This window comes from Ochotona princeps, chromosome 7 (assembly GCF_030435755.1).
Source record: "Ochotona princeps isolate mOchPri1 chromosome 7, mOchPri1.hap1, whole genome shotgun sequence".
In the NCBI taxonomy this organism is placed as follows: domain Eukaryota; kingdom Metazoa; phylum Chordata; class Mammalia; order Lagomorpha; family Ochotonidae; genus Ochotona; species Ochotona princeps.
In genome coordinates this window covers 55,341,255-55,364,209 of record NC_080838.1, presented here as the reverse complement: position 1 = coordinate 55,364,209, position 22,955 = coordinate 55,341,255, and the positions used below count along the sequence as shown (strand labels likewise).

The following is a 22,955-nucleotide window of genomic DNA, read 5'->3' as shown; positions in this document are numbered from 1 at the left end:
GATGTCTTCATGGCCGGCACGAGGGATGGGCACATCTACTTGAAGTTGTCACTTCCCACATTCACCACAGGAACCCAGACTACCATCTCCTCTCTGGATTTATGCTGTTTGTGGCACAACTTGATACTATCTCACACAGGAATTCTAGTTCATTCTTCCAAGAATTTAATCCCTTTACCTCTTATCAATATGCCTCGAAGAAACTTGACTGTGTGCAGCTGTCCCCAGGGAAGGATTATCTTCTTTCAGCAATGTCCCAAGAAAATGATAGTCTCTGTAGGCCTATTTTGCAAAGTTGGAGTATCATCTATTTGATATAACTTTCTTTATCACCACCACCACCAGCCTTCTCCGTTGTTAACTGAAATAATGAGTCTGGTTGAAAAAAAAATCCAAGTTGATATTTACTTAGTTACTCAAAACGAGGGTTTAATCCTGGGAATAACAAGTTAGTTGCCCGAATTGTGTGTTGTGTATACCTGAGTTTGGTTATGGGTTTTATATTTTTCTTAATGGGTTGAGTATGTAAACTGAGTCAGTTATAAACAAGACAGACTTATGGCAGCTTATCAGTTACACAGAAAATGGAAGAATTCTGCATTGAAAATTCAAGGACACCTGCTAATAGCTAACATACTTGATTATTGACTAGGTATGTTCATTAAATTCCTATACTCATTCCCCATTGGAATGCTATCCATATTAGGAGAGAAGGAAAAAAGTGGTTTGTTCATCACTATTCTTACAATGGACTTTAATATCACTCCTACTCCAAGTGTGGCAGATGGTTCCTTGCCATGACTGAAGTTTTCTTAGTCATACATGAGGCTCATTTAGGTCATGCTATTTGAGTACTAGTTGTAAGGAATCTTCACAGCTAATTTAGTTCTCTTCACTCTACATCATTGAAAGGCTCCATTTAGCCCTAATTGATCTACTTTTCAGTTTTCATCTCAGTCAAAATGGAGCTACAGGATTCAAACTTAATTCTAGGTCATGTACCTGGATTGTTTACTTGGATCAATGTACTCGCAGTAGATTGAGTGTTCGCTGTCTTCCTCTGGACCAGTTGACATAAACCAAAGTGAATTCTGTAATGGGTTTCTGGTCCTTTTGCTGCTTACTACCAGTGATGAGGCAAGATGTGAGTTCAGGTAACTAAGAAATACATTACTTCTACTTGAATTGAAGTGAATGTTTTATGCTAGTTGTAGAAACTGCAATGTGTGGCTTGTTAAGATTTATAAGCCAGTTTAGACAATCCTGAAATCTGCCAAGTTCAGCAAAATTATACTTCAACACTATAAACTGCTAAATACTAAAATGAGAATAGACATGAGACAGCTGAATAGTACCCTATAGCCACTTTAAGGTGTATAGCAGCCCGTTCTGTGTATAAACAAAAATCGAAATATCAACAAAATAGTCGCAGGATGTGATTAAGAACTTGCATTGTTTTAACATATTGATTACTCAATACCGTGTCAATTAATTCCATAATGGTGTAAATTGTTGTTGATGTTGTGCTGGGGCTTTCAATTGATCGGGATGATATTCTGCCAGCTCTACCTTCAGATCAGAGATGGTCTTCCCAAGAAACTGTTGAATTTATCTGGACAGTAAGATACTGGACTCTATGCTTGCTATATGTTTGCAGAGAAAGAATCTTAACTTAATTTGAAGAGTAATACTACAACAAGGTGGAGGAATCCACCATGGGGGGGAGGGCACGGAGAGGAGTTGGGGGAATCCCGGAGCCTATGAAACTGTGTCACATAATGCAACGTAATTAATAATAATAATAAAAAAAACAGAAAGAAATTGCAATGTGAACAGTTTAGAATCTGGGAGATATGTATGAAAGTGTTTTTCTATGTGGGGGAGGAAGTAAAGTGATCCTTCACTTTTTTGAATCACACCTAGGTCTTTGTTAATGATGGAAAAACTGTTTTAGTACTCTCAAAGTGTAACTGTCAATAGGTTTAACAGTTCTGGTTTTGTTATGGCACCCAAGATGGCTCCAAGGCTAATTAGAAAACTGTTTCTCTTAACATTACCGAGAAATCTGCTGTATACGGCTGGGGTGGGCCCAGGGTTGCTCCTCCTATGCCAAACATCTGTGAAACCTTTCATAGCTTGAGCATCCTGATTTCAGTAGTTGTCACTTGGTCATTTCCCATTGCAGATAGATGCTGCTTGTCTGGTGATATGAACGCCGAGACAGATTGAACTGATTGTTTTCAGGTAGTTCCTCTAAAACAAGGGCAAGTTCAATTATCCAGACTTAAAGAAGAAACTACAAAGCTTGCCACCTAGGTTCACAACAGCATCCCCCCTCCCACAGTAGTTGGATCTTAGAAGCTATTCACCTTTGTGTCTGTGGTGTATTGTGTACTTATAGGTAGCCACACCTAATCAGGCCCACAGTTGCTTATATGGTTGCAGACAGTATTGTTCCATAGCCAATCCATTATATAACAGACTTGTGGACCACTAGTCTAGCAGGTGAGCCTATTAGTTACCATGGGACCTGTTACCATGGAGACACAGACATATGGGAGCTCAGAGATAAGGAGGTAATGACAAAAAACATGGGAAGTTGTTAAACATCCTCTTCCCAATAATCCATAGCTTCAAGTTATCACCTCATAATCTATGCATACATTATCATGTGCAAAGGTGTCTGTGTGAGGGGTATGTAGGTTGTGGAACATTATATCCAAAGGCCATGACAACAATAAAAGTTACAGCAACAAACTATAAGGTGTAACATAAGCAACACCAACCTTAATTAGGTTTTATTATGTTGTTTCCAGACTAAAAGTCTTTACCTGAGTCCAAGTATGGTTTCCTAACCAAGTCGGGTATGGCTAGGGGTTGTAAGTACCTTTTAAGGCAATTCAGCTGCAAGACTGAAGGGCAACTCAGTGCACATTCCCAAAGCTGATTGGTCACTTCTACAAAAGTGCCCAGTCCATCAGACTGTATTTGTCTGATTGGGGATTTGAGTCCTGTAAAACTAATTTTCTGTATCTCAAGAGGTGACTCTAGATAACTCAGCAAAATATACATAACTGCCTTTAAATCTGCACAAGTCACAGGTTAATATTACGACATATTAAATTATGACATAAGGTGATACTATGCTGTGGCCACATCAGTTGTGTTGAATTTAGGCCCCAAGAGCTGTACCACATCCAACATTATGGACCATAAATAAGTGTATGGACTCACAAGCCTGTAGTAACACTGAAAGTTCAGAACTGCCTCATCAACAGAGAACTCAACCTTTACTATTGCCAGGTGGCTTCTAGCACTGAATGTAACCCAAATGGTGGCAACCCTTCCTTAGAGGGCATGGGTGTTGCTTTTCTCGTTCTCTGTCTCCACAAGCATTGTTGCTCTCTCTCCATCTCCTGTTGGTTGCTTTGGGATCCAGCAGTTACATGAATGCCCTCTGCATCAGTTAAACCCCAACTGGGCTTCTTATCTAGGCTGTCAAGAGATCCTAGACGGCTGACTCATATAAAACAGAAGGTTCATGTGTTTCTCACTGCAGGTGCTCTGGTTGTGTGCTCTGCAGCTTTTTCTAGGAGAGTGTCAGTTTCTCTGGTGCTATTTGCTTTTACTTGGGTCTGCCCATGCCATTGCCATTCACAGCCCACTACACACTGTGGCAAGTGGAGTGTGGTTTGAACTGATGTGCACCTTTTCTGCAACCCAGGCTCCAATCCAGCATGCCCCTGACAATGTGGGACCACAGGAGATATCCATGCTTGTGTCAGTTGTAGCAATCACACACACACACACACACACACGCACACGCACACGCACACATTCTACAAGTTTAGATTCAGTCTTCCCAGCAACATTTGTTATAGAGACTATCCCTTCTCTAAAGATTAATTTCAGAGTGCTTGTCAAATATTAGTTGGCTAGATTTCCAGGATTTGTATTGATCTATGTGTGTATTTATTTCTGTGCCAGTACCAGGTTGTTTTGATTACAACTTGCCAAGATTACATCTGAAGTCTGGAATTGTGCTGCCCCCAACTTTCCTTTTTTTGCTTAAGATTGATTTAGCTATGAGTGGGTCTCTTGTGTTTCCATATGAATTCTAGCATCGTTTTCTCTAGACCTGAGAAGTATATTATGGGTATTTTGATTTGCATTGAACCTTCAGATTTCCTTTGATAGTGTAGACATTTTAATGATATTCTTCCCATCCATGAACATAGATGATTTTCCATTTTTTTATAATCATCTGTTTCTTTGTTTTCTGTTTCATAATTTTCATCATAGAGATGTCTCACATCCTTGATGGGAGAGGGGAATGTCACTATGCTTCTAAATCTGCATTGTGAAATACAGCAAATTTGTTCACTTTAAATAAATAAAATAAGGTATAAAAACTAGAATTTTTTCTGTCTAATCAAGAGCCCTATGTTCTCTTCTAGCTTATACAAAAATAGTAGACAAAAAGATAGCTTGTAGATTGGTGAAATCTTAGCCATTTCACTTACACTTCTTCATAGAGATATTACTTTTCAACTGTGAAACAACAATTTTTTGAAGCTGATTTTTAGAAAGTGAGCTATCCCAAAGACATTTACTGTTAGCTAATAAAATCTCATTTTTATTGAAACTTAGTTTCATAATGCTTTACAAAAAATTGCTTTGCTACTCTAAACCTGAACATGTGCCAGGTTATCATCCAACACTGTTTTTCAGCAGTGTAATTAGGTAGAAGTGCAGGATAAATTGAGTTTAATCTGCATAGCAAAAAGCTAAATCATTCTAATGGAAAATAGATTATACCAGCAACATGTAAATAAAAAGCACAGTGGTCTCCAGGTAAAATATCAGGAGCACATCACAATATGTGAATTGTGTAAAGGAATAACATCTGATAGATGGAACTAATTAAACAGCAAAAAATATATTGCTGAAATTGTAATGATTGGATTAACTTGTGAGTGCCATGTTCTGCTGAGATGTAGGAGAACTAGTGTAATTGTACCCAACAGGTCTGAAAATAGCTGAGATTGATATTTTCATGGTCATTAACAACATAATTGGAGACAATATTTATAGCAATTATGGGTGAATACTTATATATTACAAAGTTTTCTAAGAACGTAATTGAAATGGCATAAATTATATAAAACGAGTCACTGTTTGCCTGGATATTATCTTATTATTTCATACGTAGCTTCTTCATGCATTTAGATGCTAGTACTTTTCTGTCCCCAAATTATGTTATAGATTTATTGATTGATTCATTCATTTGGTGATATTAATTAAACATCTATTATTTATTATGAGGTCTTTGGGAGTCTTCATGATATTGTTTAGCATCTGACAATTTTACCGTTCAAGGTATCCCAGGTGTTTTGGCACTGAGGTGACCTCTGTCTTTAAGAAACTCACTGTATACATCTGAAGCCATGTCACGGGTCTGTCAGAGCTAAAATGTCCAACTTTGTAACCAAAATCAATAGTTAAATGGAAAAACATTTTGTAATTTTATTTCAGAATTGTTTTGCAGCAACAAATGTGAGCTAGGTAAGCTGAGGAGGTTGTTTGCATTTTACAAGGAAAGAGCCTATTTCTTTTAGAAGTTAACTGATCCAAAGCTAGGCTGCAAGGGAAATTTAAAGTTTCACAGTAAATTACATATCTGTTCACTGACATGTATACTTGCATTTGGTAGATGCTAGAGAGAGTCAGAAAATTCATAATTAGAGTACAAATGAATCATTATGTCCTTGGATTTTTAAAAATATATGCATTTAAAACAGGATTGTTGTGGTAGATGTTTAGCATAATGGTTAAGCCAGTGCCCACATCTCAATTTTGAGTCCCTGAGTTGCAGTCCTATCTTTGCTCTCTGTTCCAGTTTCCTGCTTATGTGTAACTTGGGGTACAGCAGGTGATGATTGAGGTTTGAGGGTCCCTGTCTTCAAGCAGGACACCCCAATTGAGATCCTGTTTTTGGCAGATACACAGGAACTGATTATCACAATGCAGTGCTGAGTACTAACACAGAAGTAAGCTTAAAATGTGGTGGTCACACTAGTCAGAATAGAGTTGGACACTGATGTTGCCCAGGAGTGTTGGCCAGTTAGTGTCGGAGTTTACAACAAATGCCGCAGGAGGAGAACAGCAAAGATACTGCATGCGTCTGCTCTGAGACAGATTGCTCGGTTGGCTGGAGTAACCCTTTCTCAAACAAGTGCTGGTTCACCCAACTCCTTACCTTGTACCCTTGTGGTAGTTACAGAATAGGGTAATTAAGATGTGGGGGAACAGCCAGGAAGGGCTCTTTTGTAGTGTCCTGAATTACTTTGGATTATTCATTCTAAAATATAAAGGCCATCCTCAAATCTATTAAAGAAATTAGTAAGGTATAAATTATTTAGAATTAATAGTATGTTTTATGGGAAAACAAAACTACAGCTTCATAAAATATTGGATGGTTTCATGTGTTTATTTTACATTATGTATAAATGTATATATTCATAGAATGCAAGTGAATTTAGATGACACTACTATTTTTATTTTGTCTCTCAATATTTTCTTTTTATTTTTAAGGTTTATTTATTTAGATTTCCCACATAGGCAGCTGCAGACTGCATATTTTGGCCGTCTTCTGCTGCCTCAGAGGCACATTAGCAGGGAGCTGGATTGGAAGCAGAGCTCTCAGGACTTGTAGCAGTACCCTTATGTGATACTGGTATGACAGGCAGCAGTGTAATCTACTGTCCCACAGTACTGGCCCCTGCTTCCTGATATTATCATCCCATAAAATATTCGGAATTATGTGGTGTTAATACTGCCTGCTTTATTTCACAAATTAATGATCTTGTTATTGTAAAGGGAAATTAGGAATGAGGAGGAAATGCATTTAATAAATGTGATTGAGACTAATGGTCATATAAATAAACCTTAATTTATAATCATGAAAATGAAAGGAAAATGAGTTGCCAGAGGGAAATAAAATTTATAGCAACACTGTATTTCTAAGCAGCTATAATTTCATTTACAAATTCAATTTGTTTAATTGATATGTTTCTCTGAAGTTATTTTTCTGTGAACTTCAATATTTATGTTCCTTCAATCATCCTTCAAATTCCATTAATTTAAATAGTAATGAAGTTCAATTGGTTGGTTTGTATCCATGAGTTTTGAGTACTTAATGTGATTTCGGTTAATTATAAAGTCCCCTGTTCACTTACAAGTTCTTAAAGTCTTATTTTGCATGCTAAAACCTGATGTAAATATTTGTAAACGTTAAAATTTTTTTAAATTAAAACTTATTTGGGATGTAGAGTTACAGAGAGAGAGAAAGACATCTTCCATTCACTTGTTTCCTCCCCAAAAGACTGCAAAGGTAGGTACTCTTGGCAAAGTAGGATCGTCATAGGGACCAACAGCCTGCCTGTTCTTCATCCACCTGTCCGTCTTTTCTGGTTTCCTTCTGGATTGTGATCACTCTTTACCTCTGTCCACTAACAGATCAGTCTTAGGTCTGCTTAACAGGCTTTATTGTTATACTCATTGTTAGGAAAGGTTCCTTTCTTTCTTTTTTTTCTGATTGAAATAAAGTTGCCTCTTAATATTCCTGACTTTCTAAATGCATCTTAAGAACTTCTATGGCTTTCTAATGTAAAGCAGCATATCACTCTTCAAACCAGTATTACATTAATCCTTACAATAAAAATCGGCATCCATTTGTGAATAGCTATAATTATCTTAATTAATTAGATATTTGCTTAATATTTAGGAGATTTTTCTTTTGTATTCATTGTACTGTCTTGGCATTTGGTAAATATTGAGTAAAGGGGTAACTTAACATTCATTACCAGAATTACAATTCTATTATTGGATTTACAGAAAAAATATGGGGAAAATAAATATATGGACCTTTTTTCTAAAATTTTTTATTTGTATGTTCATTTTAAAGAGAGAGTTATAGACACACTTTCATAAAGAGAGAGCATCTTCACTGTAATGGCCACCTACTGACTGGGTCAGACAGGAGTCCTCTACTGCAGACAGATCTACATTGGGCACAGGGACATCTTCTAATGCTTTTTCAGATGCATTACTAGGAGCTAGATTGGAATTTGAGGACCTGAAACTTGAACCAGTGGTGAGATAGTACGCTGCCATTGCAAGTGGTGGATTACAATGATACACCAAAAGTTTGGTCCCTCTACTTAGTCTTTATAATCTATGAAACATTTTTGTTATTTTACTAATCTTACCTTACTTGGTATTTTGTATTGTCACTGTTTAAAACAAACCTTGTTTTGTGCTTTTCTTGTATTTTAAACTCAACACTTCTTATTTATAATCATGGTTCTACAATCTGACAAAATACAGAATGCTGCACATTTTATATACTTGGGATTAAATATTTTGAGGGTAAAATAGGTTATAAGCTGCTGCATGGAATCTATAGAAAAGTGGTGTATCTGGAGTGTATAATTTGGCCTTAACCAAAAAGATGTCTATCTTTTGCCCTTGGTCTTGGGAGAAAAAGCTGTGTCCCATCTGATAGGAGTGTTTTCTTTAAAAATGGAGCCTGGAAACACTAAACTTTGGGGCAAAATTGGAAATTCTTGAGATTGTCCACATGAGGACTTGCCAAGTCAGAAAGACCAACATGAGGATTTGGATTGAAGACTTTGTGATATACAATACAAAATCACTTGGAGATAGAAATCTGCCACATAGGGCATCGATCAATCAATCAACAATCCTGCCTGTGTAAGGAAGCCCAGATCAGAACTCAGAACACTGTTTTTTCAGTGAGCCTCTTCTCCTAGAACTAACTAGCATCAAGGCCAGAAGGGTAATGCATCTCTCTGTGCAATGAAGCTTTTCATAGGGATCCTCACAGACTCTACCCTATACATCTCTCCCTTTGGCTGATTTTGACGCATACCCTTTCCTGCCACAAGCCATAACCATGACAATAATAGCTGTTTCTGTGAGTTCTATGAGTCTTTCCAGTGAATTATTGTGCCTTAGTTGGTTTTATAAACCCTCTAAACTTGCTGCTCATGTCAGAAATGAGGGCAATTTTGGGAACTGTGCTCTCAGACTTTGCCGTTTGGCTAACTCTGGCTTGTATATCATCCTGGGAAAGAAGCTCTTAGTTCTTCTATAGATTTTAATGTTGTAAACTTGGATGGATTGCAGTGAATACCCACTCTAGTATTTTGTTTCATGGAAGAGCATCAAGGATTTTATGATTTGCTACTATTCACAGAATTGGTTTTATGGCTGGGTCAGGCTAGAAAACAAGATTATAAATCCCAATAGTTTGAATTTCTTTTTGTATGCTGTATTATTTGACACAAGACTGACACAGTATAATTTTGATACATTTGATTCGTATTTTATAATGTTTTATAAAAAGTAATTTACAGTTAGCATCTCACAGAATTCTGTTACAATATAAACCTAGAATAAAACCTGAATTTTACTTACAAAGCCTTCTATAACTAAAATGCCTTTAGTTATATACAGTCTTTATCAAAAAGGTAGTGATTTACTTTATGGTTCACTTTATGGTAATTTTTAACAAACTTACTAGATTCTCTGAAAAAAATTCAGCTTGTCCTATAATAGAATAATAAAGTCATGGCAGATTCATAATATTTTCATAATCTTATATGCTGATGTTGAGGAGATATAGTTATTTTAACTGAAGCCACAATGACAACTTTAAGGGGGAAATTCACACTTGAGTAATCCTAAGACAGCTGAGTTAAGAAATAAGAATTCTTAAACATTCCTGTTTTATAATGGGTAGTTTTCCTGAATTGTATATTTTCATTAAAAATCTGATAGATTCAAATTTATGATGTGGAAAGGAAACTACTGTTCTCTGTCAGAATATTTTGATACAGGAAAATCTTATTTCTGGGCAATTAAAAGATATATTATTATCACATTATAATGTAAATCAGACATTTTTAGCTATTAGAAGTATTGTTTTTGCATATTGCAGTAACACAACACTAGAGAGATTATAAAAGCTCAAGGAAATCTAGGAAGTAGCACACAAAGTCAGAATCACAACTATGTATTTCTGGACCTCTGTAATGCAAAATACAATACTGATATTTATCCCTAAGCAAATATACTCATCTTAATGTGGTACAACAGTCTTATGTTTAAGCATATACTACATAGTAAGAGAGTTTTTAAACAAAAAAATGATGAATAATTATTTCAATACTGGAGTAAATACTACATAAACAAATTTTAAAGACCAGACCAGTATGTCAAATCTTAGCTTCTGATTATTTGAAACATCCTTGGGTAGTTTTTGAATTAAAGACTTAAAATTTAACAGTGTAGAAATGCAGTTAGTAATGCCCTTATAAAGGCAGTGTTAATAGTCATGTAAGGAATTTAAAGATTTCTTGTTGGAATTATTAATTTTTTAAAGAAAAAACTGTTTAAAGGGCAGAGAAACAGAGATCTGTGATCTGCTCTTCCCCTCCCCCTATTACGGCAACTGCTAGGGTTGCTCCAGGCAGCATCAGGAGCCAAGAACTCCATCCGATGCTCTCACATGGGTGGCCATGGCCAAAGTACTTGAACCATCCTCTGCTGCCTTCCCCCTCTGCTGCCATCCCAGATGTATTATCAGATGAGAATATCAGAAGCAGAATAGCTAGGACTCTACTGGCACTGGGATTTGCGATGTCATTGTCAATGATGGTGGCTTAACTTGCTATGACACAACTCTGACCCCTGAATTTTTTTGTTTCTCAAAGCAGTATTTTTTCAGGTAGTGATATGTTAGAATCTCCTTTATGTTTAATGAGACTGTTACTATAATCTGTACTGTAATAAGAAGATAGAGTGCATTAATAGAGTATTTTAGATATTCATTAAAATACTTTCCAATACTTTGCATCTTATTTTGATGGATGCTACACACACATTTTTGTGGAGTGTAATACAATATTTCCATACATTAAATTGATCAAATCAGGCAAACCAGTGTCTCCATATCTCCATCTTCCTCCATTATTTAAGTCTCTCCTATCCTCCCTTCTAGTTCATTATATAGTATATCAGGCATTATTGTGATCTATAGGCATCCCATTGTGCTATGGAAAGCTACAACCTATTACTATTGATGGTGTTTGGTACCTGTCATCCACCCATCCACCTCTTCTATTCTTCCTAAAGCACTGCTCTAAGTTCAGATGAATTTTGTTTTCTACATATACATGTGAGAGAGGATATGCAATCTTTGATATTTATTTCTGGCTTATTTCATCTAACATGAAGCCCTTAAATTCCATTCATTTTGCAAAACATGGTAAGATTTCATTCTTCTTTACAGTGGGACAATATTCCTTAGTGGTTGTATACCACATTGATGAATTTGGACAGACTTGTCAAGTTTTATGTCTTAGAGGAAATGCTTGTATCTTTCCCTCCACTCATTACAATGTTTGCTGTGAGTTTTCATATGTAACTTATGTAAATTTAAGGTACAAACTGTCTGCACATACCTTGTTTAGGTTTTTGGTTTTTTTTTAACTATATATAAGTGTTGAATTTTATGTAATCTTTTTTCTTCATCTATATAAATGATGGTTTGATTTTAATCCATTTTTTATGTGATGTTTTGATTTATTGTTTTGTATATGTAGAATTATCCTTACATCACAGAGATAAACATTGTTTGATCATAGGGATTGATTTTCAAGATTAACTGGATTAGACTGATCACTATTTTGTGCAATTTTTTCATATTTATATGTCAGTTGTATTGATGAATAAATAGATTGATTTCTTTGTTGTGTCCTTTTCTGGTTTTAGAATCTGAGTGATGCTGCCTTCATGCAATAAGCTCTTATGTTTCCTACCTTGCTTTGCTTTTCTTAGCTAGTCTTTCAAAGTAAATTTTGCTGTTTTTTCTTTAGATGAAGAAAAAAATTGGAGCAGCTCTCTGTATACCTCCCTCACCTCCCACCTGCTTGGTTTCTTTCCACCCTTTTATTTCTTCTCTTCCTGTTTTTCTTTTGTTCTTTTCCTCTTTCTGCTTCTATCCCCACCCCTTTCTCTAATTACTGAAGAATCCTAGTTCTTGGCGTTACTTGATATTAAGCGTCAAGTATGTAGATATTAGTGTTTCCCCTGAGTGTTGTCTGTGGGTAAAAGTAATTTTGTTGCTGTTGATCTCTTTTAGAGAAAGATAAGGAAAAGATAATTCCTTTTAAGTTTATAAATTCTTATTGATTTTTTTGCTATAACATAGCATATTGCCACCTCTACTCTCCTCTTATTATGAGGTTTCACCAGCTTCAAAGACTTGCTGCTGCACTAACAAGAAAATTGCTTTGTAAGCAAGATATCATAGCAAAGCAATTTAGGATGAGTAGATTTAAGAAGCAATTCATCTAGGCCTGTGATAAATAGGACCCTGCTAGTCCAGTGTCAAGAGTCACCTGCAAAATGAGAATAAAATAAGAACAATGTAGCGAGTTTTCTAAATCTAATTTTCTTACTTTATTGGTGATACTTTCTTATAGGAGTTGTTGGAGAGCAATGTCATGGTTTTTAACTATTTCCCGGTTAAAGAAATCAAATCTTTGGAAGTTTCATTTTAAAAATGCAGATTGATGTATTAACTGTCAATTCAAAAGGATGGGCAAATCAATTCTAAACAGATCATGCATAACTCTTGCTCTCGGGCATAGTGTTTCAGATACGCTTACACTGGTTTTAGCCACACTATGAAGTGTATTGCCCCTGTGTTAGTAGAGTTCTATGTCCTGCAGATATCATCACCGGAGACTTTTCTGATTTATAACAAGAGGGGCTCTAGTCAAATTTAGGATTATCTTCTTTTTAAAAAACTAAAAATACATTGTGCTTTTATTTGAAATGGAGAGATACAGAGAGAAAAGGGAACAGAGACAGAAAGAGACCTTCCGATGTCAATTTACTCCTCAATTGAGTGCAATGGGTAGAGCTGAGATGGTTTACTCCTTAAATGAATGGGATGGATAAAGCTGAGATGATCCAAAGCCAGAAGCCAGAAGCTTCCTCTGGGTTTCCCATATGGGTTCAGGGTGCCCAAATATTTGATCCATTCTTTGCTGTTCTCCCAGGACACAAAAAGGAAACTGGATGGGAAGTGGAACAGCTGAGACTTGAGCCAGAGCCCATATGGGATGCTGGCATCACAAGCAGAAGCCCAGTTTACTACTGCACAGTGCAGGCCCATGAATGCCCATCTTGAAGCATCAATCAAAAAGGGAGTTTGGCTTATGTAAGAGTCTGATAGCTTACTCTGTAGCTAGGTGGATAAAAATTGTGATTCCAAATAAAAGGAAGGAATGATATGAAATCCATTTGATAGAAATTTACAATGTGTTACATGCCCTTGTTTGACATTCCAAGATAAAGTTTCAGCTGACAGACATGCCTTCTTTATATCTTTCACTGCTTTATAAATATTGTTGGCTGTGTTGGTTAGCTAGAGCTACCACAATAAAACGTCATAGACTGGGTGGTTAAAATAACAGTTTCCCTCATTCCTGCCCTGCCCCCAGTTCTATAGGGTGAAAGTGTAGGCAGATTTGATTTCTCCTAATGACATTCTCTTTAGCTTCTCAAGGGAACAGCTTTTCTGTTCATGTGGTCTCTCTCTGCTTGTGTTGACTAATTTTTTTTTTCTGTAATTTTTTCCCAAAATTTAATACATTGTATTAGAGCCCACTCATATGACATCATTTGACATTAATTCCTTTTAAAATGCCTAGTTTCTAAACACATACTCTAAAGGTGTTGAATGTTAAGATTTTATTTGAATTTTGGAGCAGCACAATCAGGGAGTTGGATGGAAAGTGGAGCAGCTGGGATGTGACCCAGGGCCCATGTGAGATGCCAGTATCTCAGGCAGAGGCCTGGCCTACTATACCAGTGAATAAGCATGTGTGCACAAGCTGAATAAAGTACTGCACTTTAACTATAAGATGTAGTTTTTGTTTGTATGATTAAAGGACTACCAGATTAAGACTATCACTTGGGTCAAGTACAAGAAACACTGATGATAGTATATGAATCAAATTGTCCCTGCTAACCCTTTCTTTTTCCACCTTCAACACATACACAGATTTTGTTTCTTCTGTTGTTTTAACTGTTTTACATTTTTAGTACATGTTTTAGTATATAGACAACGAATTTTGTCTAAGTGCTATATCCCTGAGACAGTAAGGAACAGGTTAGCCAATACACAATTGTTTTTATTTGTAGTTTAAATTATTATTTGCTTTCCCTGGGAAAAAAAACTTGTTAAACATGGGAGTATTTACCGCCTTTCAAACTACTCTGTTCTGGTTATAGCATCTAAAGTTTAATAATGTTTGATTTTATTTATTAAAGTGGGTGTTTAAGAAAACAATGTTCTAACTTTTAATGTCAAGAACTAAAGTATTCAGAATCAATTTAATAGTACCATTAGCCTTTAGTAAAAGTTGGGTCTTTAGACAGAAATTACTGTACTGTAACATTCAAATTGATTGAAGAACGTACTCTGAAATGTTTACATTATTTTTGTCTTACAGATTTACTTATTTGTTTATATGAAATGAAAGAGGAAAAACACATGGCAGAGAAAGAAGTGTGGGTGGAGGGAAGGAAAAAGGAGGGAGGGAGGGAGAAATAGAGAGAGAAATTATTATCTGTTGGTTTACTCTCCAAATGGATATAGCAGGAAATTGGGCCAGGCTGAAGCCACGAAGCAGAAATCCATGCTGTTCTCCCACTTTGATTGTTTTCAACTGCCTTCCAGACATACAAGCAGGAAATTAGAAAGGAGGCAAAATAGTTGGGATATGCGTAGGAGTCGGGGATGCTGGCTTTCTGGAAACAGCTCATCCCACTGCACCACAACACTGGTCACCTGTTACTTCCTTTAATATATCCACCACATGTTTGTGTGTGTATCTATCCATCTATCTAACTAACTATATATACATATACATGAGTGTATATGTGCGTGTATACATGAGGACTTTTATTCTTCCTTGAAATAAGTCCACAAAACTTATAAAAATGAATACTTTTGGTGCCATGATGTATTAGGTTGGGCTTCCACGTGTGTCTCTGGTATCACATTTTGTCACCAGTTCAAGTCCTGGCTGCTCCAGTTTCAATCCGGCTCGCTGCATAGGGCATGTGAAAGCAACAGAGGATGACTCGTAGTCCTTGGGCATCTGCACCCAAGTGGGGACCTGTAGGAAGTTCAAAGTCCCTGATTTCAGAGCAGCTCATCTCTGGCTGTTATGGCCATTGGAGCATGAACCAGCAGATGGAAGCTATTTCTCTCTGTCTCTCCTTCTTTCTGTAACTTCACTTTTCAAATAAAAATAGAAACAAATCTTTAATACTGAGTACTCTTCTAGTTTATTTTATGATTTGCCCTCTTTTTTAAACAAATGAAATGATGCATGTGATGCAGTGAAGATCAGTAATTAATTTTTGTTCTAATTGTTCATTCCTCCTAACATAATGCAAATGATTGGGCAATTATAACTGGGTGCCTTCTTCCAGGTGGTCCTAAATTACAATTTCATAGTATTGCTGTATGCAGAGTTGTTCTGGGGACAATTCTTTACGTATTTCAGAAGAATGTTACTTGGATCTTAGATATAAACAGACAAGAAGCAAACTTGTCTGTTTACATTTATAGACTGCTTTGTATTTGAAAAATACTTATTTCCTGTTTTATATTTTAACTAGTTAATTCTTAGCTTTATCAAGATCATTAGGAAGTTTTTCTGGAAAAAAAGCAGTTTCCTATGTGTATTCTAATATATTTTATATGTTATATGCCTCCATTTAAGTATGCATTATTTTTAAAAGCAGGAAATTCATAATTTGATTCTTTAGACTGATTCTTGGGATTTTTCTTGGACTGCTGATTTCAAAAGTCATAAAAGTAAAAATAATTTGTGAAATGAGAATACATTTAACCTGTGAGTTATTTATGCTTCAAAGCTTCTGCATGTAGATATTTCCTGTTTCAGCATTTTGGACTCTTAACTGTTACTGGTTTTGCTTTTCTTTTAGGATGTTTTGAATAATTTGGGGTCTTGTGAACTAGACGAAGATGATCTAATGCTAGATTTAGAACTTTTAGAGGAACAAAATCTTCATCCTTCAGGTAAGTGCCAACAGAATATGAAGTATCTTACGAACTTTGTTCTGGACAATTATCTTTTATTGATATAGTTAGTCAGTGTTATTTACATCACGCTTAGAAATTTGAGCCTAAAGATTTTATAGTTTTTGTGCAGGGGGCGTGCTAGTTACCATGGGTTCATGATTTTGGTGGCTTAAATAATTTTAACAGCTGTTGTGGAAATATAAATTTAGTTGAATATAGTTACAAGAATAAAACAAGAATCCTTTTGATGCAGAAAGTAATCTAATACTTAACAGTAACCTGATATTTCATTTTCTGAGGAATACGTAGATTTTAAGCCAAAATTTCATTTATGTTATACGACCAAATGGAATTTATGTGGATCTAGATTTGCTGTTCCAAATCTCAGCCACTTCAATAAAAAGCATAGGTTTCTGGTACCGTACTATATTTGACTTCAAAGTTAATTATTACCAGAGGTGACCACAAACATGTAGATAAACAAGTACATACAAATAGTAATGATAGGATACAAATAAACTTGTGTTGAATTTATAAAGAAATTATATTACTGTATTTTTAAGAGTTTGAATTTATATTAAAGCATGAAAACCCGTGTTTCCAAGTTCTGAAGTTATAGAAATTATATGTTCACTCAAAATTCGATATTTAACAGCAAAGTTATGCATTTCGTTATCTATGATAATAAGATATAAAGATAAGCATTTTATTATCTATAATAATGCCATTAGCATGGTTATTCTTAAACTAAGATAAAATAATGCCAAACAGGAACCTGAACTTTTGGATCCTACAGTATAAATTTGGGAAAGTCAGCCTGTTCCTAATTTTTAGTATTTGTGTTTTTAACAATGGAATTAGAAATAATATTAGTTAGTTTTATATCATGATTAATTTATGTACATTAGAGTATCTTTCTATCATAGACAATATAATGACAATTTTGAAAAGACAGTAACACTGCTTATATCTTTTCATATTCTTTTTTAAACTTACATTAAAAAGAAATTACTTTTAAAATATTTTCAATTGAATATCAAGTTAGGATAAGGAGTTTTCAGGGCATTATTTTTATATTTGAGATTTTCTGTAACAAATGATTTTTTTCTCTTTTTGTATTACTTCTTCAATTTTGCCAAAGATATGAATTAGTCTTAGGGGAGCTTTACATTTTAAGAATGGGAAAAGGCACACTTCTTTGAAGATGAATTTGTCAATGTCTAGAAAACTATGTGTTCATTTAACTTTAGACCCACTTGATCTACTTTGAGGTATCTATCCTGTATATTGGAAAGGTCTAAAGTTACACACACACACACATATATACAATATGTATTATAAGGCATCGGAAATAGATCGAAGGTCTGTCACTAAGACATACTTGCTATAATAATGTCATTAAAATGAATGAGAGAGGTAGTCAAGTCTGCTGAGGCATGATTGTAAAATATATTGTTTATGGAGAACTTGACAGTGATGATAGTGATAGCTTAGATCAATAATATTGCAGTGATTAATTCCATTGTGTCACTTAAAGTGTACTAACTAGGCATCTTGTTCCACCTAATGTGCATTTGAGAAATACACGCATCACCATTTCTGAAGTTCTCTTGTTCTCTCCTCTACTTAAATAGATAAAAGTGTGATTTTTTTTTAATAAGAAGGTTTTGATGTAAGTGCTAAGTGAATATTAAATGTTATAGTTAGATTGCTGGCAACGAAATGAAGAATGTGGGAGGTTTTACAAGATTATTGATCCTATTTTTTTCAACAGATTTGTGGCTTGATGAAAGGAGATGGAAGGTAGTTGTAGGTTAATGGAGGCAAGTGGAATAGGAATTTTTTGTTAGTGTGCTTATGTAAAAATATATAAACTCTTTATAAAAACTTGATGCTGAGTGAAGCATGGAAGTTTTTCAGCATTGTGTTTTGAGTTATGATAGAATAGTAATTTGGGTAGATATTGCGAAAGAATTTTTTCTAGTATGTGTTTGAAAGAGTGCAGTTTCTGGAATTTGTTTGAATAAAAAGTTTGAGAGAATAGATGAAACAAAGTTGAAATATTGTTGAAAAGTGTCAAAACTGGGCAATAGCTGTATGGAGTGAAAAGATTATGGATTAGCAGGCATGATGGAATTAAAGACTTCTACGTTAATAGAGCAGTTGTGGTGGAGTAGCTGATAAAACTGCATGCTTGTGATGCCAGTAACACATATGAACACTAGTTTGTGTGCCAGCTACTCCACCTCTGACCTCGCTCCTTGATATTGCTCCTGAGAAGGCGATGTAAGTTGGCCGGAGTGCTTGGGTCACTGCCACCTATGTCAGGGACCTGTTAGAAGAGCCTGGCTTTAGGCTCTACCTTCCTCTGTTTCTTGCACTCTCTCTGTAATTGTGATTTTCAAATAAATCTTTTTTAAAAAGACAGATAAATTATGGTATTTTGTTTTTGAATATTTTCATAATGAAAGCACACGATAATTGAAAATAAAAAACCTTCAAATAGTAAAGCAGTTCCAGCCATGTTTGCTACCAGCCTTAGGTAGAACAAAGAATATTTTTATGACATCTATAAAATATTGATTTTTATTTTTGTGGACACAAATGTTAACATTTTTAAACTTTAGTTTTTCTTTCATAAAATAACTAGTTTTCAAAATTAGATAATCATGGCACAGATCTTCTACATCTACTTCAAGATGGGAGTCTCCTTGTTTAAACCAAAACTGGGATACGATATGAATCAGCTGATTCAACCATATTGTTCTTAAGAGAAATGGTGGTAGTTTGAAGGTGCTAAATGTAGCTTTGGCAGATGAACTATCTCTTGTTGGAAGCTGGATCTTTTTTAAACCCTCAATGGTATGTTTTTTGAAAAATAATTTTACTTTAAATACCATATTAAGTAGTTTTAGACAGCAGCAATTACATGTTTGTGTACATTAGCTGAGAAATCAAAATGTCTGGTTGAATTGGCTCTATAAAACTTACTATCTTTATTAAACAATGTAATTAAAAATCAGATTATAGGAAGGATCATTAATAATTAATATTGGTAAAAACTCATTAATATGTAAAATAATACAAAGGGTAGTTTTAATAAAGGAAAGTAATTTTAGTCTGAAACCTAAAATAATGACACCATTAAGTTCCACCACCATGATACTAAAAAATCAATAAAATGTTTAAGGAAAAGATATTCAGTTACTGCCTACAAAGTTTTGGCTATACAGGCTTGTTAAAAAATTAGATTCAAAATACTTTATAGTTCTGGTTAAGACAAAGGCCAGGGTGACTTTTTAAAATGCTACAGATATTTTTATTTTAAAATATCTGGACTAAATTTTTATTCAGTTTAACATATAGTTAGTAAATCAGCGTATGAGTAAGATATATAGGTTTTGATGGGCTCATCAATATGGTAATATGCACTTATAGTTTTTCTTTATAGTTCATAGTTTAGTTCAGTTGGTGTCCACTGATATCATTTTGTATAAAACATAGACATCTTTGGACCTGACATAGTAATTGTAAGGGGTCTGAAAACAAGCAAACAAAAAGAATTGAAGTTCATTTTATTTCTATTTATTTATAGAAAATCAGTTTTCCCATTTAAAGTCCAGCAAGGACCCTTCAAAACATTTATGGTAATTGGCATTAAAAGATAATGTGGATTTCCAAGAAATTTTTAAAGACCGCACATGTATATTACCAGCCAGAGTTAAAAAACCTGTAATTAGAAAATGCCTACTCATTAAGAAAAGTGTATATGTAAAATTACAGCACGTAATTTAATACGCTAAGAACCATTCTAAAGGTTAATAATATGTGCAATACATTTCTATTGATGTTTGTATTCTGATCATCATTGTTAGTAGGTGTCCTACTTGGTTTATAAGCAGTGTGAGGTGAAGCACTTCTTTGAGTCCAAGTAAAAAAAACAGCAGGAGCATAAGAAAATAAGAAAATAAAAGTCAAAGTGATGTGTGTGATTTAAGATCTTTCATAAAAACATTCACACTTGTAGACATTATTTAATCATATATTCCATCATGTTACTGTTGAACTTTATGCTTTACAAGTACTATCTTTTATATTTTAAGCAAACTACATTAGTGACCCTTTCCACTCTTTATCTGTTCATTTCTTGCTAATGTTAGTGTGATGTTGCCGCAAATTGAAGCATGCGAGATGTTAGCAGATATATTTGATGGAAATACCTCATCATTGTTCTAGGGGTTAATGTACTTAAAAATTTACTATGACTCACATAAGTAACTTTAAATTGTTTTTACAGTGAGGCATTTGAATTATGCTATCACAGGAAGCATACAAAAATGTATTTATGTTCTTTATTACATAGTTTTTACATTACAGAAACTTTAACAAAAAGATTTATTTATTTTTAGTGGAAAGGCAAATTTACAGAGAGATGAGACCGAGATAAATATCTTCCCTCTACTGGTTCAGTCCCCAAGTAGCCGCAATGGCCAGAGCTAGCCAATTCAAAGCCAGGAGCCAGGAGCTTCTTCCAGGAATCCTATACCTGGGGCAGGATTCCAAGGCTTTGTTTGGGGCATCCTCTACTGCTTTCTTTGCCAGGCCACGGTCAGGGAGCTGGCTGGATAGCAGAGCCGCTGAGATATGAATCAGCACCCGTGTGGGATCCATGAGTCTAAGGTGAGGATTTAGCCACTACACTCTTGTGCTGGGCCCTTAAGATACTTTTCTAGTGAGTTTAAACTCTTGCAAAAATGTTTGCAACCTAGGTAAAATAATACTTAGGCTTATCAAGTAAAACAGCATAAAGACATGAAAGATAAAATGAAGTCATGGACATGGTTGGCATACAAAATATAAACTGGTATTATTAGAGTAAGTTGAAAATTTTTATTTAGATTGTCCCATTATCATATGTGAGGTAATTAATAATTATAAATATGCATCATCAATCACTCAATTCATTTTTTAAAGATCGATTTTTATTGGGAAGGCAAATTTACAGAGAGAAGGACAGACAGAAAGATCTGCCATTCACTAGTGCACTCCCCAAGTGTCTGCAAGGGTGGGAGCTGAGCCAATGTGAAGTTAGGAGCTTCCTCTGGGTGTCCCACTGGTTCAGAGTCCCAAAGCTTTGGACCACGCTCTACTGATTTCCCAGGCCACCAGCAGAGAGCTGGAAGGGAAGTGGAGCAACAAGAACTTGATCTGGTGCCCGTATGAGAACAAGGCACATGTAAGGTGAACATTTAGCCACTGAGCCATTGTACTGGGCCCTGAATTGTTGTTACTCATAACGAAAGCTTTCCTGCACTTGGGTCTTCATAAATCGTAAATAAATGCAACAGCCCTCTTTGGTCTAGCTTGTGGTGTCATGCTATGAGTTCAATTGAAGCAATTCTGTGCCACATCAGTGTAGCTGAAGATTGGACAATTCTAAATATCTTACCAAATCCAAAATAAAGGTCAGTTCCTTGACCGTGGCTCATAGACCTGGAATAATGTTGATATGGAAGGTAGTTATACGAGACGTTGTTAAGCACTTTGTTGAGATAAAAGGCAAATACCTTAAAGCCAACTTGAAAATCTAATGTCAAGCCATGTTATTTTCTGACTAGTCCTCTAAAATAAACTCTTTTTTTTTGAGAGTTGTAATTTTTATTCACAAGGTTTGCAAGAATATTTAAAATCCAAAGCCAATTTATAGGTCTCCCTTAATTGCTTATAATTCCATTCCTGTATATTAAACATACCATTTCCTAAAATATGAACGACCAAGAAACAAGTCAAAGCTGTGAAAACACTGGTTTACATTCAAAGTCAGTTTCTATGATGCACTCCATGGATACATCGACTTACTTTGTCAGAGCAGCATGGTTTAGTTTAAATTCAGAGATTTAATAAACTGATTAAGAAAAAGATAAAATCTGCCTCATTCAAGAGTGGTCCATATGCTGATCAAATAGAATCCTGATTGGCTAAAACTTCAAAACCAAAAGCCCCAATTACACAAATACATGACTTTTTTTAAATGTTAAAAATAAGCATGTTATTTCTGAGAAATACTTTGTCAGAGGTTATCTAGTTCTGTGTGACATTTCTGGCATGACATCTGATACTTCTGTCATAATTATGACAGCAGTCCAAGTTTTCTGTAGATATTAGCTTCTCCTGCATGTATATATATGTCAAATTGTCAGCATGACAGAAGTTATTTTTGTATCTTTAAAAACCAATTTGTTGCATATAGTTTTTTAATTTATTTTGTGTAGATCGATTTTTTAACTCATGTGAGTAGGTATCTTTCCAGTTGTAAACCATGAACAGTCAGTGTTGAAGCAGACAGTGTGAGCAGGCAATGGAGTTGGCATCCAGCGGCCAGGCGCTGCAGGACCTTGCTCTGCTGGCCTGCCTTCCAGTGTAGTCAGTCTGTAGTTTTACTGCTGACTGCAGAAATGGTAAGGACAGATCAAAACGTCAAAATTTCCAAAACTTTTTGAGGAGAGGTTACATATAAGCACATTTGGCTTATTAGTAAAAGTCAATTTTTAATAACTGCTTTGCCCATAAAAGAAATTCTTTATAAGATAATCTTTGGGCAAATGAATAAGATGGCTTTTATACAAATTGATAGAAAAATCTGGTTTAAAGATGAACAATGGATCCTTTACATGAGAATTTGAATTTTGATATTGGTATATTAATTTTTATTCATCTCACAGTAAACTAGTTCATCTTT

The 22,955-nt window shown here is 35.1% G+C and overlaps 1 protein-coding gene across 2 annotated transcripts in view; it reads left to right on the top strand.

Annotated features, from left to right (window-relative positions):
- The window catches only part of CCSER1 (coiled-coil serine rich protein 1), a 1,128,290-nt gene that overhangs the window by 197,072 nt on the left and 908,263 nt on the right, over positions 1-22,955 (top strand). For both annotated transcript variants that reach the window (XM_004590570.2, XM_058667043.1), the window contains exon 4: positions 16,120-16,213. In XM_004590570.2, coding sequence (XP_004590627.2) covers positions 16,120-16,213 — 94 coding nt within the window. The remainder of the gene's footprint in view (positions 1-16,119; positions 16,214-22,955) is intronic.